The following is a 22,898-nucleotide window of genomic DNA, read 5'->3' as shown; positions in this document are numbered from 1 at the left end:
TAAAATGCTGAAATCTGATCTTATTTGTCTCTTGAAAATAGTCAGGTATTCTATTTCAGTTATTTAAAATCAACTCTATACTTGGTGTAGCATTTGGAGGTGGAATGGGGGGGAAAAAAAAAATCAGGTAAAAACTATATGAAAAAATTGAAGTAAATAATCCTCTAGGCATTCCCAAGAGCACCAACAAGTACATTCACATGCAATTATGTTTTTAAAACCAGAACTGAAACTGAAAGCAAGGAGTTGGAAACTATAAAAATTAAGGTAATTTTAATACTTAAAGATAGTTTCCATAGTACTGCACCTTACTAGTACTTTGTACGATTAAAACATTTGAACTTTTGGCTGTTTCCACTTGATCTTATTCTGGAACTTAAAACTAATAAAAAAAAACGTAAAGTGTTTATAAATACACTAGAAACCTTCCTGGACAATGATTCAATGTCCCCTCAGCACTTTTTCCTTCCCATCATTCTACAAGAGGTATTGCTCTTCAATGAAGTAAAGCAACCAAACATAAAATAGAGAAGTCTGGAATGCCAATGAAAGAGCCATTTGGAAGTTGATTGTGATGCAAAAAAAAATTCAAATAATTTTATACTCCGATGGTAAGAGGGGCAAAAATAGATAAGGCACTGAACCAAGATTTTTTTTTTAACCCAGACTCAGTTCTCAGGTCTGACAACAGATTTTAAGCACAACATTATGCTATTTATTAGGGGTGTACAAAACAGGCCATATTTGATTTGGATTCAGATTCAGCCCAAATCAGGGACAGTGATTTGACTCAATTTGGCTGAATCCAAATCTGAAGATTTGACGCGGATTTGGAGAATCAGCGATTTGGCTTTTAATGTTTTTTCTACATACCTCAAGGTACCAAGCACAGCTCTTGAATGCTGAGATGCTGGGGTGGATGGTGAGTCCCACAGAAGCGTGGAGAGGGGTCCCCCACATGCTTGGCACGTGTGGGGGATGCTCTCATGTCCCCCCTGGCTCAGTTATGGACTGCAGGGGGACCCTGGTCACCCCCCAGACCCAGGAGGCACCAGTCACCAAGCCGGGGTTGCAGGGGAAGGGGGAGAGGGAGTGCTTCTGGTCAACTCTCAGGTCTGCTGCCAAGCGCACTGGGAAGCCCACCCCATGCTCCTGTGGGACACTCTATCCGCCCCACCACTAAGGCATTCATGAGCTGCTTGGTACCCTGAGGTACGTAGAAAAAACATTTAAAGTAGTGTCTATGTCCAAATCGTCAAATCTTTCCAAATCGATTCAGAGGGCTCCAATTCAATTCAGAGAGACTAAAGGGTCTTCCAATTCAGTTTGGAGATTCAGCCACCAAATCAGGCCATCTCTCTGCTGAATCAAATCAGGGACCAAAGCTTTGCACAGCCCTATTTATTGAACGATTCTATGCCTCTGATCCCTATCTGTCAAGTGGAGCTAACAATGCCTCCCTACCTACCTTTAAGGGATGCTTTGAAGGTTTCTGTTTGTGGAATACTAAGTTACTATGGCAAGAGACTCATAGTTTAGATTATCAGAATAAGGTAGCAACAATCAAGTGTTACATTGCTTTACTACAGGGAACAGATTAATCAGAGGCTATTCACAGATTAGACCTGCTCAAGAATTTGCTATTCTAGCACTTTCAGTCTAACAGGTACCTCAAGAAATGCTTTTTCTTTTTTTTTAAATAATAATCACTAGTCAAGGTGCAAAGCTGAACCAACCACAGTCTTGCATACAAGTCCTGAAAAAACTATTATGATGGTTAACAGCTTATTTCTGCTCTCCAACATATACAATTTTCATTTAAAGGTTTAATTCATTAGATATCTAAATTGTTTAAAAAAAATAAGTTATTCTGACAACTGTCTTCCACTTTTCCCACAGTTTTAATCCTAATTTAATTAAATGTACTGAATATTCCAATATTTTAGTTACCCAAATTTAACTTAAAAAATGTGATTTTCTAAATTCTGTGAAACATCTCCACTATTTTCATTCATTTGTCTGAGAAATCTGGGAATTGGTTTGGGTGTCTGCTACCAAAAACATCCCAAAGTTACCATTCTGCATACTGGAAAGGAACCACAAGTACCTCATGTCACTGAGGAAAAGTAATTGAACTTTGTTGTCTTTTCCTTTTCATTTTCTCTTTTTAACTTAATGGATGCTTGCCAAGCACACAGATATGTTGCAAGGAAAATCTAAGTAAAATCAATTATTCCATAAGAAGCACATAATATTAAGCTTCAACAGACATTATTTTTATAATAAATACTGCAATACAGACTAATCATTAGCTGGGTTTTTGTACATACCAAGAATGAGTCCTGTTGCATATGGAATGCCATCCTTACCTATGCCTGATTTTGCCTGTTCACTGGTTGGAGAATTGTTGTCTGCCTGATTTCTGGGCAAAAAAAATGAAAAGAGATCAGATTTTAAAGCCTTTGCTTAAAGACAGTCCAAAGCATAAAATATTTAAATTACTTTTATGTTAACCATTTATGAGAGGAGTTCTTATGAAATCATAGCTGCAGAGAACTTCTACATCTGAGAAAGAACTCAGTAACAAAAGTGTTTTCTCACAAAGCTTCCATGACAACATGTGTAGGTACCACACTCACGATACTATCAGTGTGTAAGTGGGGCAGACTGAAAAGGGCACAAGAATGGTAGCCACTGTCTGGGGTACAGAACTTCCTAGTTCTGCCTCTGAGCATTGATTCAGCAAAGCACTTCAAGTTATGCATGGTTGTAAACCATTCTTTGGGGTGGGGTGGAAAGAGGAGGGAGGGTTTAACAGCATCCATGCATCTCAGATCTGAATTGTCCCTAGAACTTAGAAGAAAAAAAAATTGGGAAAAATAGGTAAACGCTTTTTCCAAAAAAATCCTCTTTTTTTCTGATCACTGTGTTTCTGTCTAAATCAGTTGAAGTGTATGTATGTGATCTTTTGCTATTACAAAGGAAAAAAACGGGAATGCCTGTTAGATCTCTCTCTCCTGAAAGCCATTTTTATAATCGTGAGATGGATCTCTTACTCTACCTTGGTATGACCTTAAAAAAAAACAAAACGAACATTACCTACACTTACCTGAAAACTTCTTATACTAGTAAGAAGACCCACAGATCTTTTACAATGGGTATTCAGACTATTTGTAGTTCAAGAAAGAGTCAGATTTGTCAGCTACTGGCAGGAAGGAAATGGCTGAGCAACTAAAGACAGACAGTATTTGGAACAAAGTCATTTAAATCCCCTTGTACAGTTCTTCCATAATAAGCACGTTAAAAATGTTTGGAAAATCTCCTGTTCGACACCATCTGGCTGGTTCTCTGCCTGGAAATTGGAGGTCTAAAATCACTGACCTCCTAAGACAGTGGTTGATCTCAAAGCCTCTTGGAGTCAACCTGAGGCTGGAGGGGGAGGCTATGCACGCATGTGCCCTACCCCCAGCCCAGCAGGTCAGTCTGTGGGAGAAGGAAGGGGCCAGATCAAGCCCCCACAGTGAGGGACAGAGTGCCACAGAGGTAGAAGCAAGTTGAGTAGGGCCCCAGCCAGGGGGTGATAAGAGGATCGAGCACAGGCAGCTCATCCAGGGGCACAGGGGAGGGCTCCTGCCACTGTGCGTACCATGGCAGAGGCCCCAGGGGCACATGCCCCCACATCTGTGTGCAGTGTAGGCAGCTGCCATTGTGGGCTGGGCCTTGCAACTCAAACCCCACTGCAGCCCACCTGGGAGCGGCCCAATGCCACCTGCATCCAGCCACTGGGCAGGCAGGGGATGAGGCTCAGCCCAGGTTGAAAATCCCAGGTCACAATGGCAGCTGCACAGATGGGGAGGGAATGTGTTCCCCCAAATGCTGGGCAGTGTGGGCAGCTGCAGCAGCTGAGGGAAGGAGTGGGACTCGAGCAGGGGAAAGCCCTGCAAACCAGGACATGGGATGAAGCCACAAGCGGCTCATCTAAAGGGCACAGGGTGGAGGCGGGGGCATGTGCCCCTGGATCTGAATGCTGGCCAGGTTGGCTAATGCTGCGGGATGGAGACATGGCTGTACTTGAGCTGGGCAGAAATGGGGCAAACAGTGGGGCTGCATGGCGGGGCTGCAGGCAACCAAAAATTCGCCATAGCCACACCATAGTGCCCCTTCCCAGCAATGCCACTGCCACCCAGCCGAAGCGTAACATGGCCTAGCTCTCCACCATGAAGATGGCAGTGCTGCCTTCCAGCCCCAGCCCTCCCTTTCCCCTGCACAGATCCCTGGGAAGGGGAAGGCAGCGCTGCACTCTTCACAGCAGTGGTCTGGGCCATGCTGTGCTCAGGCTAGGCGGCGGCACTGGAAGGGAGGGTATGGGGGTGGGGGGAGTACAGTGAAGTTTTGGGTGCCTGCAGCCCCCCCATAGCCCTTCTCCCATCACTGCCACTGCCCCACCCAAGCGCAGCCCCAGCCCCAGCCTGCAGTGGCAGCTGGCTTGGCCAGCGTGCAGGTCCGAGGGCACTCAGCTGCCATGCCCTCCTGGGGGGGGGTGCCCTCCCCACCTCGCATCCCCCCAGAGGAGCCACTCACACTCCATCCTGGGCCCCAGCTGTGCAGGGCCCGCCCCTGCTGTAGCCCAACTCCCTCTCTCACCACCATTGAGGGGGAGGGCAAGATCAAGACCCCAGTGGTGAGGGAGGAAGTAGGGCTAGGGCTGAGGCCTCGAACTACACCCCCCCACCCAGCCCTTTCCCATCCTTTTCCCCCATAGACTTACCTGCTGGGGGTGCACACCCCAAATGATTTTTTCTCCCTCTGCCTTGATCTGCACTCCCCCCTTCCCTCCCCACTAATTTACCGCTGGGTATGGGGTACACAGTAGATCTTTGGTCGTTTTTAAATGCCAAAAGGTGATCTCCTGCTTAAAAAGGTTGAAGACAACTGTCTTAAGAGGTCTGGCTGTCCTGGGCAATCTCCTCCTGCTTGGGGTCTTATTTATCATCATCATCAGGTAGGTTGCCTTCACCACTGTCCATACCATACCAGAGTTAGAGTGTGACTACCCTTGCAAACAGATAGTATAGCTTTTGGCATCTTTTCCCCTGCTTTCTCCACTATAAATAGTTGTTCAGTTGGAAAGCTTGGGTGTACTGGCCATTGTAACAGAGGGTTTATACCTGATACTTTTGGACAAAGTACAGACAGTCAGAAAGCCCGAGGCTGAATTGATTCAGTCTTTGCAGGTTTGTCTAAGCTGAAAAGATTAAACCAATAAGCAAATAAACATCACTTTTGATTCATGAAATGTAGCTAAATGCCTGCTCAATCCAGAAGCCGGGGAGTGTTAAAGCATAACTCTGTGGCACACAGCCAGCATTAACTGTGTGTTCACTTCCTTTTCCTGCTTCCCCGAGGTCTCTGGGATTTCCGGTCCACAGTCACAGCAGCAAGACTCTGCAGAGTTGCTCATCATTTCCTCTTCCTGCTTCCAGGTACCTCTGGGATTTGTAGTCCACAGTCGCAGCCAGCACCAAGTAAACCAGCAGGGCAGGACAACACTGTACTTGGCAAAAGGTGCATTTAACCCCCCCTCCCTGGCCCCAGACCCCAGCTAGGGTTTACCTGCGGGGGCGGGGGGAAGTGAGCTGGCCAACCCTGCTCTCTGGAGCAGTCAGTACAGCCTAGCCTATGGCTGCAAAGCATACTGGGGGACTCTGATTTAACATGAACCAGGAGGGGTCTGGGACAGAAGTCTCATACACCAGTTTGACCTAAATCAGTTAAGCCCCTTAAGTCTGATACTACATCGGGGTTGGCAAAACGCGGCCTGCGAGCTGGATGTGGCCTGCCAGGCCATTCTATCTAGCCCACGGGGCCCCTAAAAAAAATTATAAAATTTGGGAAATCAACTCAAACATGGGGTCAACCTATAATCAGGTTTCCTATAATCTTGACTTTTGTATTTAAAGTACATTTGCACATGCAATAAAATACCAAGTCATTTTTTTCAAAGTCATTTCATTTTAGATTTTTTAGTATATTTAACCTTTTGAGTTGTTTCCTCAGTTATTTGATTCTCCTGTGTGATTTTAGAAAGGTAATGGCACATCTAAGTCTGTAAGTTATCAATTTAAATATAAGATAAAAGCTGCTTTTCCCAAAATTGAAAATATGGGATCCACTTAGAAAATGGTATTTTTTTCCAGATCCTCCTGGAAAATCTAGCTGGAGCCAAAAACAGTAAGGGTGGTATCTTTATATCAGGACCCAATGTAAATGCAGGAACTATTACTATAGGCAGAAACAGCTGTAATCCAGTTAAACACCAGCTAATTATCTACCTCCAAACAAACAGCTATGACAGAACCCATTACACAAAAACAGGAGAGAGAGTTTTGGTTTCTTTAATGTTGTGGGGGAAGAATGAGGGATAACTACCATGCGTGGAATCTAACATTCACTAAAACAAAAACAAAAAAAGGACCTCACTTCGGTCTCAACTGAAAAATCCACCCATAACTAGCAACATAACATTAAAGTTCATCAGCTTCAAAAGAATCAAGGGAAGAATCAAAACTCCTCAAGCTTGAACCTGTGAATATGTGAATACAGGAAATTTAAGTATTTTAAACCTAATGCTGAAGTCTAATAAGCCAACCCTCCATTTGCTTAAATGACTCCCAGCAGGCCAAAATCATTCTACCTATATCTGTGAATAAGGTTCAAAAGTATGAAGAAGTAAAAAATAAAGTTTAAATACCTTTCAGTATTGAAAAACCTCAGAGGCTTCTTATCATAGTCGCTTTCATATCTAAATCTAGAGTCCATTTCCTCATTTACTTCAGGACCATAATCAGGTCTGTCGTATCGTCTATCAAGATCACAATCCTCATCAAATCTGTGATGTCTTCCAACAGAAATGTCAGGTTTGTTAGCAAACCTGTGACACTTCCTATTGGAAATGTCCAGTTTCTCATCAAGTGCTTTCTGCAATATTCTCTCTCTTACTTCAGCTTCATCATCTGATCTGCGATATCTGCCCTCCTCCTGTCGTCTCCTATTTAGCAGCTCTTCATAAGCTTCTGTAGAAGTACAAGCATCTTTCCTGGGAAGTTCTGAATCTCCGCAAGAGGCTTCTATTTGTTTATGTAGCTCTGGCTGGACTCTGGTAACAGCAGCAGGTTTTTTATGTCGGTCTGTCTCATGCTGTTCAATAGGAAGAATATTAAAAGATCTGAATACAAAGGGAAATAATTTACTCTTTTTCATCATCCCAGGTTAAATCACCTTTTTCCTATTAGCATTCCAGCAATAGCTTGAATAGCCCTGCAGTCCTCACTGATAGGTTACCCATGATGAGATGAACTTTAGGTTTAAAGGCACAGCAAATCTATAATGCTTGTAATCCCAGGTGTCCTGATGTTATCAAGGGTCATACAAGGAGTATCTCAGACTTCCAGGCCTGCGATACGGGTTTTAAACTTAAAAATATATTTCCTCCCTCCAAAAAACATCTAATGCAAGGAAAGACAAATAGTCGATAAAGACTAGCCCAAGATTCAGAAGACAATTGTTCAGAGAATTATAAACTAATAGGGTCAGAAGGGATCTCAAGAGGTCGTTTAGTCCAGCCTCTTGCTCAACACAGGATCATCCCTATTCAAATTTTCCTATATACGAGTTTGTTTAACCTATTCTTAAAACTACACAAAAACCCTCTGTCACACAAGGTACATTGCTCGAGAACATCAACACCACCATAGGTAAATCAGGGAAACAAGGGCACTGTTCAACTGTCTACTCCACCAGCTTCTTTTATGACCTTGAGAAAGCTACTTAGCCTCAATGTTCCTCAATTCTGTAAAATGGGAAATAGTAGTACTCTTCTATGTGACAGTGGAGCTGGATAATTAATATACTGCAGAGTGGGAGGTGCCAATAAGGGTCAAATAATTTTATTTGCACAGGAGTAAAACTCCAGTAGATTTCCCCTCCTTTGAGGGGAAGAGGCTAATTTGATCACTAGGCTCTGCTGTGATGAGAAAGGCTGTATTTAAGAGTTAAGCAATATGGTTGACAAGCCTTAGAAAATTAATAAGACTGAATACAACCTAAACCTGCAGCAGGGAAGCGTTGCGTGACTGAGATGCGACTGGATTGTGGACCAAACAAACGTAGTCCTTGTTTTCCCCACAGAAGAGATAGAGTGGCCCAGACTACTGGAGCAGGATAGGAAGGCTTGTTAGAGAATACCTTTATTCACTAGGACACTCAGTCACTGCAGTTTTGCTTCCTCTGCAGCACCACTTGCTAAAGCATCCTAAATCTCCTCTTCCCCTCCCCCATAATTTCTGAACTAAATCTCAGTTCAGCAAAGCAGCTTCAATTTAACAACTTTTACTGCCCTCCCCCTTCTCCATTACCCTAGAGGATGCAAAAGAACCTTACAGCTTTGCCTTTGGACAGGGTTTTTTTTGTTTGTTTTGTTTTGTTTTTTAACATATGGGTTTATAATTCTGAAACCATTAAAAGTATGCCTCAGAATAAAAAGAAGTAAATCCTTTAAGAAGAAATTCCTTCCATACTCTAGAAACCCTAAAAGCATTGGGAAGGAACTTCTTTGCAGATTTCTCTCTTCCTTCTCCCCTCTCAGATCATCAACTCTTTACCAGTCAACTAAAACAAGGTTGCTTGGACTATAGTGATAAGGTCCTCTCCCCTGAGCCATTCTTCTGTGGGAGGCAGAAGTGCACTGTAGGATACTGGAGAACCCAGGGATGCCCTGTTGTGCTACACAGAGAGCGTCTCTACACACGTAATTAATGCACTTAAACAAACTCCAGAGCTTACTGCACCAGAGTTTTTTGCTCCTGGGCATGCTATCTGAACATGCACTCCAGAGCAATCAGCTCCAGAGTTTATTCATGCACAGCACGTGGAGCCTCGGCAGAGCAGCCCCGACTGGCAGGGAGCCCCAGGGGTCATACCCTTGTGCCCCAGTCACTATCTACATGTGCTCTGCTGTGAACAAAAAGCTCTGCAATGGGGTAGGACTTGTAAATATTGTATAGTACTCGTATTTACAAGTACTACTCTGCTGTATAGTTTATTAGTTTCCTGAGCCCTAACAGGGGTGCATGTGTAGACACTCAAGCATTTAATGCAGAGCTAATTAGTCACCTCCTCAGTAAATGTCTTGTGTAGGCATACCCAGAGTGTGATTAAATAACAAATACTTCATTTTGAAGCACTTCTAAATAGTATTTTCTTCCTTCATAGTTAGCTTTATACCACTTCCACCAAAGGGTACTTCAAAGGGCAAATACATCTCTCCAGAAAGTGAAGTGTTTCAAAGGCCTTTGAATGTTATATCTGTACATATCTTCAGGCTTCCTGTGCTGTACCGATGGAAAAACTGCTGGACTGTCAGAATGGACCAGCTTTACAAGGCCCCAAGTGCTCACTCTCCAGCTTTAAGGGCTTTACAGTACATCTAACACTGAATGAGAATTACTTTCAGAGTAGAAAAATTAGCTCATTTCATGCACACAAAAGCCTCGCATGTCATAGTTTTAAATGTTACCAAAGGACTTCTGGACTTTTCCAAACCTGGAGCTCCTCTCCCAAGGGAACAGTCATTTAGCATTTTAGCCTTTGAAGATCTATAAGCATCCCAAACAAGTATAACAAGCCTGTTCATTAAAGCTCTCATTCAGGCAAAACTCCCATTTATCTCAGGAAAATGTTGGCTGAGTAAGGTAAGGACAGCAAAACTTGTAAGCTACTTTATGGGGGTAAACACCAAGATCTCTGAAAATATATAAACCCCTATTTAGTTAGTCTAATAAAAGATATCACATTTATCCAAAGAACATTGTCTGCCTATGTCCTTAGACCAACACAACTATAACCCTATAACCCCTACTTCTCCCAGAAGCAATGACATTTGAGGAGGTATATTTTACAGACAGACAGGCAGGCAGACATGCATCTTTTTTTTCTGAAGGGGTGGGGGAGTTCTAGTAATTAAACCAGTAAATCTTCTGCATTGATTTTTAGCTGCGTTTCTAATATAAGATGCATGCCAGCTGATTAGTCATAATTCATGTCACATTTTCCATTTTTAGCAGGTATACTACTAACTTGATAGAAAAACCTTGAAAGACCTCATAGTAAAACTAGATTTGTTGGTAGTTTTATTGGGTAACTTAAATAAATCCTTTTTAAGTTTTCATTCAATTGATCTGTAACTCTTCCCCAAAAAGCTCAGGGCAGCTTACAATACAGAATTACAAAACAGAAGGAAATATTAAAATATTTACAACAAAAATACCCTTCCTGCCCAGAGGAAAAAAAAAAAAAATTCCAAAGCAAACTACCCACCCCCAGCTCCCACTTCTACTTCCCTGCCTCTGACCAAGGACGGCATCCCCCACCTCACCAAGCCAACTTCACTTGCCAACCGGCATTCAATATGTTCATAAAAGAAAACAATTCTGCCTCACCCATATTCTCTCCCAATTTTGCTCACTCCTGCTCCCCTGCCTCACACACAGGACAGTTCTTACTGTCTTTTCCAAACTGTATCTTTCCCTCTCTCAAAAGGGAGGACTGGGTCAAACCCATTCATTATCCCCAAGGCCAACACATTGTTGAATTAAAGCAAGAGAAACAAAACAAAAAAACACCTCCCTCACCAAAGGGTGATGCTAAAGACTATTTAGAGGTATTTCCTCTTTTCACAGAGATATGCTATGTAGACCTACCTTTACACAGCACAAAAACTCTTACAAAATACAGAGAAAAATGAGGTCTATTTAGTCATCATGGATATGTTACGTTACAAATTAGGAGTTATATATGCTCACTTAGAGATATTTTATTACTATGGAATATCAGGCAGTAGGTTAGGAAACTGCTTTCTATGAGTATAAAAAAAATCTGAGATCCTAAAAAACGTTCTTCAGTATCTTGATTTGATAATATCTGCAAATACACCAGGTCTTAAACAGAAAACACCTAAAAGATAAGCTCCCAAAATTATGACTGAAACAACAGATGGCACGAACCAAAGAAGGGCACAAAGGACAAGTACTGTTTTAAATCTTAGTTCCTGTAAAGTTTTTCATACACTACTACTGACTTGTTTTTATGTTTCCTTCACCCCTCAACTAAAAACACTAATGATAATGAGGCGATTCAGTGGAAAAAAACCTGGCAAGGCAAACATTAACACCTTGTTGAAACTGTTAAGGAGGGTATTAAACAGCTGTATTTCTGAAACTGACTACGTAGGGTCTACAAAACTGACAAAATGCACCCCCACCCCTATCCTCAGTGGAGTGGAGGATCTATCGGGGTTGAAAATGAAGGACAGAATCACTGGGCATCTTTACATGTGCTCTGCGATGGGGGAGGAGGGGCACTTTAGAGTGGCTTCAAGAACCGTTCTTAAAGTGCCCGCAGCATCACATGTATTGAGCACCCCAGACTTCAAAATGGCACTTAGGGTGCTTTAACTAAAGCAAATTCAATGAACTTCAGTTAACGCACCCCTGCCACCATTTGGAAGCACGGGGACACTGAATACATGTGATACAGAGGCTGCTGGAGCATGCCAATTAGCACACATCGGAGCAGAAATCCAGCATGTGTATAGGTGCCTACTGATGACTAATTCCCAGATGAGTTAGAGCTGTAATCTAATTACATCATATTTCTTGTCCTTTGTCTTTCTTCCTGTCCACGTACAGCAGGCATTAAATAACTGACAGAAAAAGACATTAACCAATCTCATTAAGTTTTTCAGAATCCCAGGAAAATCTGTATTACCTCTGTGGGGTTTTTTCCTATTTTCCTTAACCTTTCATTCCACTCTTCCTTATCCCTGAGATATTGATTGTATTCCTTGTTTCTTTCAAGACGTAGTTTCTCCTAAAAAAGACATTGCAAAGCGTGTTGTAATTTGTTTGCTGGTGGACTGGCTTTTAAGATATTGAATAGGAACCAATGATCTGTGCTTTTTTTACTTCTTTCTGATGTACAAGCGGGCCCTGGAAAAGGAACAGGTTTTTTGGTTCATTATTGGAAATAATATCACCATCTCCTCCTAGGAATGAAAAGCAGAAAGAAATCTCCAAGTCAGAATGTAGTTCCCCACTATTATACAGCAATATCTTACAATAAATAAAATCAATTAATTCATCAAGCTGTATATTAGAGCTAGTTAGGCTGTTTGATTTTATTACTCCTGTAGAAAGAGTTTTAAAAAAAAAAGTCTGATGAATTATAAATCTTCCAGTTTCCTCAGTCAGATACAATTCTCTCTCAACTATATTGTGAGAGAAACTTTTATAGATTTCATAGACATTCAGACTGGAAGGGACCCCGGAGGATCAGAGTCCAGCCCCCTGTCCCAGGGGCAGGAAATCAGCAGGGATCATAGCATCCCAGCAACATAAGCATCCAAATATGTCTTGAAGGCATTGAAAGTGGGTGCTGGAACTGCCTCTCACAGCAGTCTATTCCAAACCTTGGGGGCTTGGAAAGTAAAGAAGTTCTTCCTTATGTCCAGCCTAATCGCTTGCAGCGGAGTTTGTGACCATTTGATCTTGTCATCCCTTGGGGCACTCTGGTGAATAGATGTTCCCCCAGATCCTGATGAGCACCCCTGATAAACTTGTAGGTGGCCATCAGATCACCCCAGAGCCTGCGCTTTTCTAGGCTAAAGAGCCCCATGGCTCTCAGCCTCTCATGATAAAGTCTGTTTTCCTGACCTCTGATCATGTGTGTGGCTCTTCTCTGCACTCTCTCAAGCTTCTCCACATCCTTTTTGAACTGTGGAGCCCAAAACTGGACGCAGTACTCCAGCTGCAGCCTCACCATGGCAGAGTACAAGGGGAGAATGACGTCCCAGGATTTGCTTGAGAAGGATCTATGGATGCAAGCCAGCATTTTGCTCACTTTACTAGCCGCAGAGGGTGCCTCGCCATGGTGGCGTGGCCAGCGTGGGGCTCTCAGCAACAGCACCACGCCTCCCTGCCTGCCAGTGCTGGGTCCTGCACACTGGGCTGCAGAAGCCCTGGAGGGAGGTAAGGACAGGGGAAGCTCTGAGCCTGCAGTGGGCAGCCCGCATCTGCACCGCCCCCACCCCACAGGCTCCCCTCTGACTATGTTGCCCACAGTGGGGGAAGGAGAGGAGCTGGGCTTTGCACCCTTCAGACAGTACTTGGAGTTCAGGTGCTGCTAGGTGCAGGGGGGGAAGGCAGGGTGCTGCATGTTCTGACCCTGGTCCTGTAGCCCTGGCAACTGGGGACCCTCTCAGGTGTGGTGTGTGGCCCATGTAACAGACAGAGCTGCAGCTGTGGCCCACTATGGCTAACAGGTTAAGAACCACTGGTCTAGACCAAGGATGGAGGCAGGTGGCCAAAAACAAAATGCCATTCCAAGGCTCAGGATGCCTCCTGTATAAGTGTCTGTTTTCCATCAAGGGATGGCAGTTCACAAAAACTAGAGCAGGGGCAAGCTAGCCAGCTGAGTGGCTCTGAGTGCCACAGAGTATTGTTTAGGGAATCGTATCTTGGGTTGTTTCTTTACTATAAACCATCTCAGCCTTTTGGATGTTGCGGTATACAACTCTAAATAATAAACAAACATCCTTAAAAAGTCAGTATTAATGTGTGGTTTCACTGATAGCATTGGTCAAGGAGGGGGTATACAATCCCCACGCCACAGGTGATTGGGCCATGTGCAGCACAGGTGGCGCTGTGCAGCCAAGTGAGCTTGACTTGGATTGGGGCACAGCACATCAGCCACACCATAAAAGACCACCCCGGAACTGGGCCCAGAGTGGAGGATGCCAGGCACCCAAGCCAGGGCCAGACACTGCCAGCAGCACCGGCTGCTCACTGCCACAGACGCCACTGCCATCGCCGTTGCTGTCAACACCTCTACCCCTGTCGCCATGGATGCCATGACCAGACTGTAATTCAGGAAAGCTGGCCCAGCCCTCAGGGCCAGAGGCAAGCTGAGTCAAGTGCCTGACTAGGCTCCCATTTTGGTGCAGCATGGAGCCCCAAGCCAGGCAACTCCCACCCAGCTGAAGCCCACGTGAGTGCAGGCAGGCCCTCATAGGGAAGAGCTACCCAGGGCTCAGTGAGAAAGCACCTCAATGGCAATGCATTGCAGCACCCATGCATGAAGCATGTCCATGGCAAGCCCCAAGAACAAGGGATACCAAAAGAGGGAGGAGTAAAAAGAGTGAAGACAGAGAAAACCCTCCCTGACATTCCAATGCTTGGGAACAGCTCAGCGTGGGACAACAGAGCCCTGCCCTGCCCACGTTGAGTGACATTTAGTTACTCATTTTCATTGTGTTAGCCTTTCCATTCTAATCACAGTACCGCACGGCCAGAAGCCATAGCTGAGACAACACCCAGCAGCGCTCCAATCAACAGACCAAGACCCAAGCGCAGCCTGTGATCCACTGGAACACCTGAGAGAAAGGGAGTGGGGTATAGGGGAGGAGGAGCCCCATAGGAGATACCAGAGGGGAACCCAAGCCAGCAGGAAGATCTTCATATCATTCAAGGGAATTGAGTTCATTTCCCATAAGTTGTGGCAGGTGAGTTGGCTCAGGACAAACCAACCTTCACATAGCAGCACAGAGACCTGCCACAAGAAGCATGTCCTTCCTCTGCTTCCAACAGAGCAGCATACAGCTAACAGGGCAAAGCTAGGTCTATCCTTGCCACTCCTGCACAATTGGCTCTGTATCTCCCCTAAATTGTTTTCCTGGGGGAAAAGTTGGGCAGATTTTAAACTTCCCACATGCATAAAGGCTCCTTCTACACATTATTTTAAATCACAATTAATATTAATTGCAGCATAAATGGCAATCATGCTACCCATACATCCTATAACATGGAATATTTTTATGGCTGGTTTGTACGGTGCCTTAAATTGAATACGAAGCAGATCTGGGCCAGCAACAAAGATCACGACAAATGGAAAGTCCTACACTTGGATAACTGCATACACAAATACACTTGGGAATAACCGGCTAGACTACAGTACTACAGAGAAAAACCTGGGGTTTACAATGGACCATAAGCTGAGTGGAAGCCAACAGTGAGCTCTTTTGCAAAAAGAGTCAACACCATACTGGACTGTTTTAACAAGAGTGTTACTTGCAAATCAAGAGAAGCTGTTTTTCTGCTCTATCCAGCACTAGTGAGACCTCATGTGGAATACTATATCCAGTTTTGGGCCCCATACTTCAAGAAGGATGTGGAGAGAGATAAATAAATAAATAAATAAATAGAGTTCAGTGCAAAGGAACAAAAATTATTAGGGGCCTGGGAAGCAAGATTTACAAAGAACAGCTAAAAGAGCTAGGATTATTTAGTCTGGGAAAGAGAAGACTGGGGGGGGGTGGAATTTTATAACAGTCTTCAAACAGCAGAAGGACTATTACAGGGAGGATGCAGATGGGTTTTTTCTGTGGCCATAGAGGACAGGACTAGGAGCTTTTGCATCAAGCTACAGCAGAGCAAACTTAGGTTGGAGATTAGAAGGACAGTCTACACTAGAACAGGATACATAGAGAAACTGTGGAATATCCATCCTTGGAAATTTCAAGAGCAGACTGGAGACACTTGGCTGGAACCATTTAAGTCAGGGATAATCCTGCCTTAAGCAGGGGGCTGGATTACATGACCCTGTGATATATGATCAGTTTTTGGCCACCTAGGGATCACACTGGGGGTTTCAACCAGCTGCAGTGCATTCAGGGGCATGCAGTCAGCCAATTCCTGGGGTTCCCAAATACTGACAAGTAGAAAGGCATAATTAGGATCCAATATCCCTGATTACAAAAATCACAACTGTTGCCATGCAAGTATGGTATGACGGAAGGCGTGACTGTTGAGACTGGGGATCACATCCCGTTATATCTTTAAATGAACGTGTGCCAGGGGCCAAACAAGCAACAAACAGAGGAAGGATGGCTCAGTGTTTAGGTTGTTCATTTAGGAGTTGGAAAGGCTGGGTTCAAGTCCCTGTTCTGCCATAAGGCTTCTTGGCAAGTCATGTGGCCTCCCAATGCCTCCGTTTCTCAGTCAGTTTTATTTTATTTATTAGATTTGTATTCCATCCTAAACTTGGAACAGCTTACAACAAACAACCCACAGATGGGAAACAATAGTTTCAGACTGCTAAGATGGTGCCTGGGCTCTAACCCAGCCTTTCCCTCAGAGGGGAAAATGGGTGGGAGGGAGTGATGGTAGCAGTTCTATAGTCCAGGGAGGCCTGCCAGAAGTAAGATGGAAATAATTGCTGCCACACATAGGAGTGATGCAAAGATATATGCATGCTATCAAACCATGAGTGGACATGCAAGTATGATTAAGAGAGAGAGAGAGAGAGAGAGAGAGAGAGAGAAAGCAAGCAAGAAAGAAAAGAGTAAAGGGGAAACATTACCAATTCCCTCTTCTCATGTACATGCATGTATGCACACATGTAAATATTAAGGGTGACAATAATCAGAAGCATCTACCCCCCAACACACCTTGAAATAAATGGAAATGATTAATTCTCTGGTAATATAAACGTAGACAGTCTCCAGAAGAAAATAAACTGCTATCAAAATTATTTCTTGAGACTATTACCCTCAGCTTTCAGAACAGTGAATGCCTCAGTACAGCGAGAGTCTAATCCTTATCTGTAACCTAAATATTTTTGTTCTTCATTTTTATTTGCATCACAATTTCATGAACCATGTATTTTCCCTACCTAGGTCAGTATTTTTTTCTGCTGTGTCACTTAGCTACTCAGAATAAGTTACTCATATATGAATAGTACATGCCAATTCAGTTGCCCTCCCAAGATACAGGTTTCAACCAGAGCTCATATCTCCATTTATTCAAACGGACATCTGTATGGGTCTAGGATCTTAACAATTGTTTTGTGAATGAAACTGATATTCTACCAGCTAAATTTTCAATCTTTCCGCCCATGATAATGCAAGACTTGTGGGCAACCATGAAGGTTGCCTGAAAAGTATTTTCCTCAGTTGAGAAACAGCTTTTATAAGACACCAGTGTTGACTTTAAGTAGTCATAAAGTTGGCAATATTGCTGAATAGGGAACTCAATACACTAGATGACTATTAAAACTAGAAGACTTTATACTGTAGGGAATGCAGAAATCCAAGTATCAATGTCAAATCACTAGTTACTAATTAATCAGTGCTGCACAAACTGTCATCTTCCAGCAGCTTGGTCTTGCTGTAAGACTAAAAGTTGGTAGGATAGCTGTATTAATGGTTTTGAGTTCACAGGATCACAGAAAAGTAAAGCTGGAAAAGATCTCACAAGGTCCTCCAGTCCAGCCCCCCTACACAGGGAAGGATTATCCCCAACTAAACCATCCCAGCCAAGTGTCTATCCAACCTGCTCTTGGATGGAGTATCCACAACTTCAAGGTAGCCTGTTCCAATGCTTGACTACCTTCATAGTTAGAAAGTTCCTCCTAACCTCCAACCTAAATTTACTCTGCTGCAGTTTGAGGCCACTCCTCCTAGTCCTTCTCGTCTAGGAGATCCTTCTTTAGGTACCTGCCTGAATTATTTAGGTGCCACTATCGCATCCAAAGCGGGTATGCTATGCATAGAGAAAAAATAAATCATTACTTGGTATAGTATATTCTTGACTGTGGTAGTGTTTTGTCCATCTGTAGACTCAATAAATACTAAAGACTACAAAAACAATCTTTTCCCTAGGCCATAATGAAAAGGAAATAAAACCAAAATGCACATATTTATAGATAAATTCCTATAAAATATGTGGATTTTTTGTGGAATGAAGCTCGTTGCACCTTGTACTTTCTACATAGACATGTCTCTGGAAAGAACTGCGTAACTGGTAGTGACCTGGAAAACAAACTTAAAAGGTAAGTTCTTTGAGGCTGAAACTATCAATTTGTTCTATATTTGTAAGCAGGACATAACACAATGGGGTCCCAGTTTATGACCAAGTCTTCTGGATATTAAGGTCACACAAGTAATAGCACCATGTGCTGGTCCTAGCCCAGAATCAGGTACCATCAAAGCAAAATTTAAAATTACCTACCAGTTGATGTACACATTCTCCAGTAAAGGAGAATCTTAATAATTACTTGCCAAACAACCTATTATAAATTTTAAAAAGTTTCACTTATTTTTAAACTTAACCTAATGACAAAGAAGCACATTCATATGCAAGTAAAAAGGAGAAATTGTGGTGGTAGTTTGGGGGGGTTTTTTTTAATTGTCGTTAACTGGGAAGCCTCTTTTTCCATACCACTGACAGCTTAATTTATTCTGTACACATACCTTGGCAGATCTTCTCTCATCAATGGGAAGAGATAGTCCCTGAGTATATGGATCTACTTCAGCAGTAGTCAAATAATTTTTCTGCATAACAAAAATGACTGATTCAATAAATTTTGAACAACCAATTTTTCCTTGCTAGCAAACACGCAACATAGAACTTCGCAATTACATCTCCTGAAATATATCAAGATAATTATTTTTAATAAAATAGAGCAAACTGAAGGCAACCTTATGAAGGATATTTTTGGAATACAAGCAAACAAAAGCAAAACAAAACAGGAGTTAAAGTTTCATTGATATTTATGCATAAATGATATCCTATCAGGTTCATCTCGATCCCAAATTGAATATTTGGGGGGCTGCCAATGATGGAGATCTCCAATAACTAATCACACAGTAATGTTTCTATGTCAAGATTACCAATATCTGTTATCAAAACTATAAGATCTGCAGCCTATCAAAATGTCTAATGTCAGCTAAGGAAGGCTAAAACTTTCCAAAGATAAGCCTTCAGGACTAAATGGCTTAATAAAAGCAGCTACTAAATTCCCTTAAAAAAACCCACACTTGGCAGATCTTAAATTGATAATTTATTTTACATTAAAAATATTGTCTTTGTGTTTTTAAGTTAATAGTGTTTCAAAAATCAGATGTCTTATTTTGTTAGAAAAGTTCTCCTTTTTTCTATTATAATAAAGTTTTCTTTTGTTCTGGCATACAAAAGGACAGGAAAATCTGTCTGTCTGTTCCAGTCAATACTCATATAGGACATATAACAACTTCATGGATTTAGAGGATTTAGCAACTATACAAACACCCAGATACTGACAATGAGTAAGGTTAATAGAAGGAATTATTTATTGACATTTTTGTTTAAAAAACATTATGAATTAATTGTAATCTTTGCCAGTATTTAATTACTGGCATATTTAAAACAGAACTAGTGATAACTTCCCACTTTTAACAAGATGTTTGTAGATAGTCAGCACTTAGCTTAGAAATTGCTCTCTGTGTATGCATACAGTTATTAGGTTACCATTGAAAGCATTAGTGTTCTGCGAGGCTGTCACCGTATCAACTTACTTTGGAGAAAGAAACTAGAGATCAGTATCTAATTTCCTCCATAAACTTTAAGAGTTTAACATGCCTAATATATGCAATACAAAGTAAATTGTTAATTTCTTAATAGCTCAAGATCAAAGTACTAAATATGAAAATTAAAGGAAAATGAAATGGACAATTGATATTTCAAATGAAAACAAAACAGTTCATTATTAAAAACAGCATTATTTTCCATATTATCAGATTAGTTTAAAATCATATCTGAATTTCCAACTAAGGAAAAGAAAAAAATATCAATGATCGTCTAATAAAGATTACTTAGAATTTAAAAAGCCAACTATTGCAGTTGTTTTTCTATCATATTTCTGGCATATGTCAATGCAGTCATTAACATAAACATATTAAAACATGAATGGTTTCAGATAGCATTTTGTGAGGTAAAACCCTTGCACATTTAGTCTTTTTCTACTACTTTTTTTACTATCCCACCCATCCTTCATTCAAAAATTTTTAGTTTAAGAAAAGCAAGGTGTGTGTGGCAATTATCTATTACTGAACCAACTGCATAGCCGGGATAGATATGTTAGACAAGTTTTCAAGCATGAAGTGCCATTCTTCAGATCTGAGAAAGAAACAAGGTATTTTACAGACCATCATAGCTACAACAACACTCCAACCCCACATTAGTTAACTTTCAAGTTATTTAAAAAGGACATCACTACGTTAAAAAATAAATTCTGTACCAACTATAGTTATGCTTAAATTAATTGAAAAGGGTTGGCAATAATTTTCTTCTCCCTCTCAAATTCTTTTAATTGCTATACTTGGTACCAAAGTTTGTGGGATATCAGCTCCGCTGTTTTTTCTCAGATGTCAATTTCTCTCTTGCTGACATGAAACTTACTATGACAGAGGAGCAGAAAAAGCCCTGAAGGGTTTGTTTGTTGTTTTTAAAGCATTTTACAAACTTCAGGACATACTTCACTAACAAGCGAGTCTTCCAAGATAGTGTTTTCTGGAATAAGTCTATTACAAACATTCTTAACTTATACTGCCCATCTAATGTTACGAATGAAGAGTGGTGTGCCTTGTAGCAAAAATATCTACCATAAAAACATTTTTTTTTTAAATCAGCATGATGGAGCAAGACAAGCAAATGCAAGGGTAATACCAAAACCAAAATAAACAAAAATCAACAAATATTGTAAAATTATACAGAAGGTTAAAAAGCATAGCATGTCATTTTGCAGAAAGCAGGCATACAAATACAATTAATCACAACTACAGCGCACACAAATGCACAGAAGCACAGAAACAAATTATTTTAACCCAAGTCAGCAAAACAGCTCATTTGAAGCAAAGGAAGAAGCTACTAAATTTAAGGGGAGGAAAAAAACAACATATTGCAGGCACCCTACCTTTCTTTTAGCCTGTGAAATACCCTAAAAGTCAGGGAAAACATACTATTCATGAAATATCTTCCATTACCACCACTTGATTGTACTAAAAAAAACAAAACAACTACTGTATGTACCTTTTTCAGTGTCAATTCACAATGATATAAAACAGTAATAGATGCTTACAAAACAGCAGAAAATAAGGGATCTGAGTATTTTTCACTTTAGATTTAGATTGAACTAGATTTAGAATATTCCAAATGAAGATGGAGATTATGCCAGGCCTTCAACCATACAAGATCAAGTTTAATAATCTCCTAAACTGTACTAAGACCAACAGCAACTTTCTGTTATACTAAAGTGAGTGGAATTGTAAAAGCTGAAAAATGAGACAGTTTTCTGACTAAATAAATACATATCTTGCCCAACCTGCTCAGGCTTAATATGGAAAACTACTTGAGTAACTGCCTCATCAGTTAATAGTCAAAAAGGAAAAAGGAGACAGAAAAAAATAAGTTTTGTTTGTTTGTTTTTATATTTAAACAATTTTTATTAGAATAAAATGAGATCTTGGGGCACCAGGATCTATGAAAAACTACAACATATAGCACCTGCTGATATGACTCAAAAATAATTCTCTAGATACTTTCACAGCTCAGAATAAATCCAGTCTTCTCAAAAAGGCATTTGAGAGGGTTTTCTGTATTGGTTAAAGATAGAGTAAATTCAGGCCACAAGCCAAAGATTTTACCTGAGAAAGATATCGTCTATAATCTTGTCGGAGTTCCTCCTTTAGTTTATGCTTTTTTCGTTCATATTCTTCTCCAAGAGGCAAGCTCAAGCCACAGTTACCTACAGAAGTTTAACATAGTTTTTACTCCCATTATTTTCAGTGCTATACAGTAGTGGAGGGGAGGAGTTAAGGAGAGTAACTGAAAAATCTTTACATAGTTACACTGATGATTTATATATATTGTTTTATAAATACATTTCTTACCTACAAGAATGATCATGTAAAAAGCATTACAGAACATGAGAGAATTTTTTGCTGTTTTTTAAAATTGCAGAATTTCTCTGTTCTTTGTATTGCTTCTAAAGGAAAAAAATTACCATGATTTGAATTTACTGATAGGTTTACAAACATTTCTGAACATTCATATTTAGATTATACAGCCTTATTGATATATAATCTGGAAGCAAAATCTCTTTATTGGTATAACCCCAAATGAGGGTCACAGGGGCTATGCCAGTAGCACTACACACAAAGGATGTGCCAGGAGCTCCCCCGCCTCTGGGTTGCCACCACACTCCGCTCCCAGCAGAGGGTTGCGGCAAAAAAAAGGTTAGGAAACACTGGTATAAACATTAGTGCATACAGTAAGCATTCACTATTAGATATTTTGCTCTGCACTAGCTACACAAAATAAAACACTTCAAATAACATGCATCTTAAATTTCTACTTTTTAGCATGAAAATAATGTGCAACAACTACTGGCTCCAGTATAATTATGAAGGTGCTCTTCATGGAGAGTGAATGTTTCTTCATTCAACTTTTTATTCTAGTGCAGTGTTTCCAAAAGTGTACAGTGTACTTCCCTGGGGAAGCATAAAAAGTTATTAAGGGGGGCGCATATAAATCACAATGGCAAATCTGCAGTTCCCCCCAACCTCCTCACTTTAGCTGCCGCTGCCACTTCCCCCACAACCAACTGCACATCAATGAGCATCAAGAGCAACTGACAGCAGAGGATAACTGGCAACAACTGGAAGCAGTGACAAAGGCAGCACAAGACTGCTGAACTTCTATACTGTTGGGTGTAAACCCATGAGATGTGGAAAATATTGCTGCAGCATACTGAAGTCCATCTTGTAACATTTCAGATCTAAGTTACTAACAGACATTCATTCAGCCATGGTTCAAGATTCTTGTTACTTCTGAAATTGTTAAATTCTCAGACCAATTACAGTAAAGCTGCGTTATCGGGCACCTTACAAGCCAGCATGCTCTATTAACCGGCATGCTGTCTTGTAAGGTAAAAGCGAAACCAAAAGAGCCCACTGTGACACTTCCAGTTTC

At 41.4% G+C, this 22,898-nt stretch overlaps 1 protein-coding gene across 1 annotated transcript in view; it reads right to left on the bottom strand.

Annotated features, from left to right (window-relative positions):
• The window catches only part of CSPP1 (centrosome and spindle pole associated protein 1), a 98,687-nt gene that overhangs the window by 64,682 nt on the left and 11,107 nt on the right, over positions 1–22,898 (bottom strand). Inside the window, exons 4-9 of the mRNA XM_019543435.1 lie at positions 21,572–21,672; positions 20,842–20,865; positions 18,362–18,442; positions 11,824–11,925; positions 6,752–7,197; positions 2,303–2,422 (exon numbers count right to left, since the gene is read on the bottom strand). Of these exons, the coding sequence (XP_019398980.1) occupies positions 2,303–2,422; positions 6,752–7,197; positions 11,824–11,925; positions 18,362–18,442; positions 20,842–20,865; positions 21,572–21,672 (874 nt within the window). The remainder of the gene's footprint in view (positions 1–2,302; positions 2,423–6,751; positions 7,198–11,823; positions 11,926–18,361; positions 18,443–20,841; positions 20,866–21,571; positions 21,673–22,898) is intronic.

The sequence above is a fragment of the Crocodylus porosus genome, unplaced genomic scaffold, assembly GCF_001723895.1.
Source record: "Crocodylus porosus isolate Cpor-Errol unplaced genomic scaffold, CroPor_comp1, whole genome shotgun sequence".
Classification (NCBI taxonomy): domain Eukaryota; kingdom Metazoa; phylum Chordata; order Crocodylia; family Crocodylidae; genus Crocodylus; species Crocodylus porosus.
The sequence above is the reverse complement of the archived record's forward strand: the minus strand, read 5'-3'. Positions and strand labels throughout refer to the sequence as shown.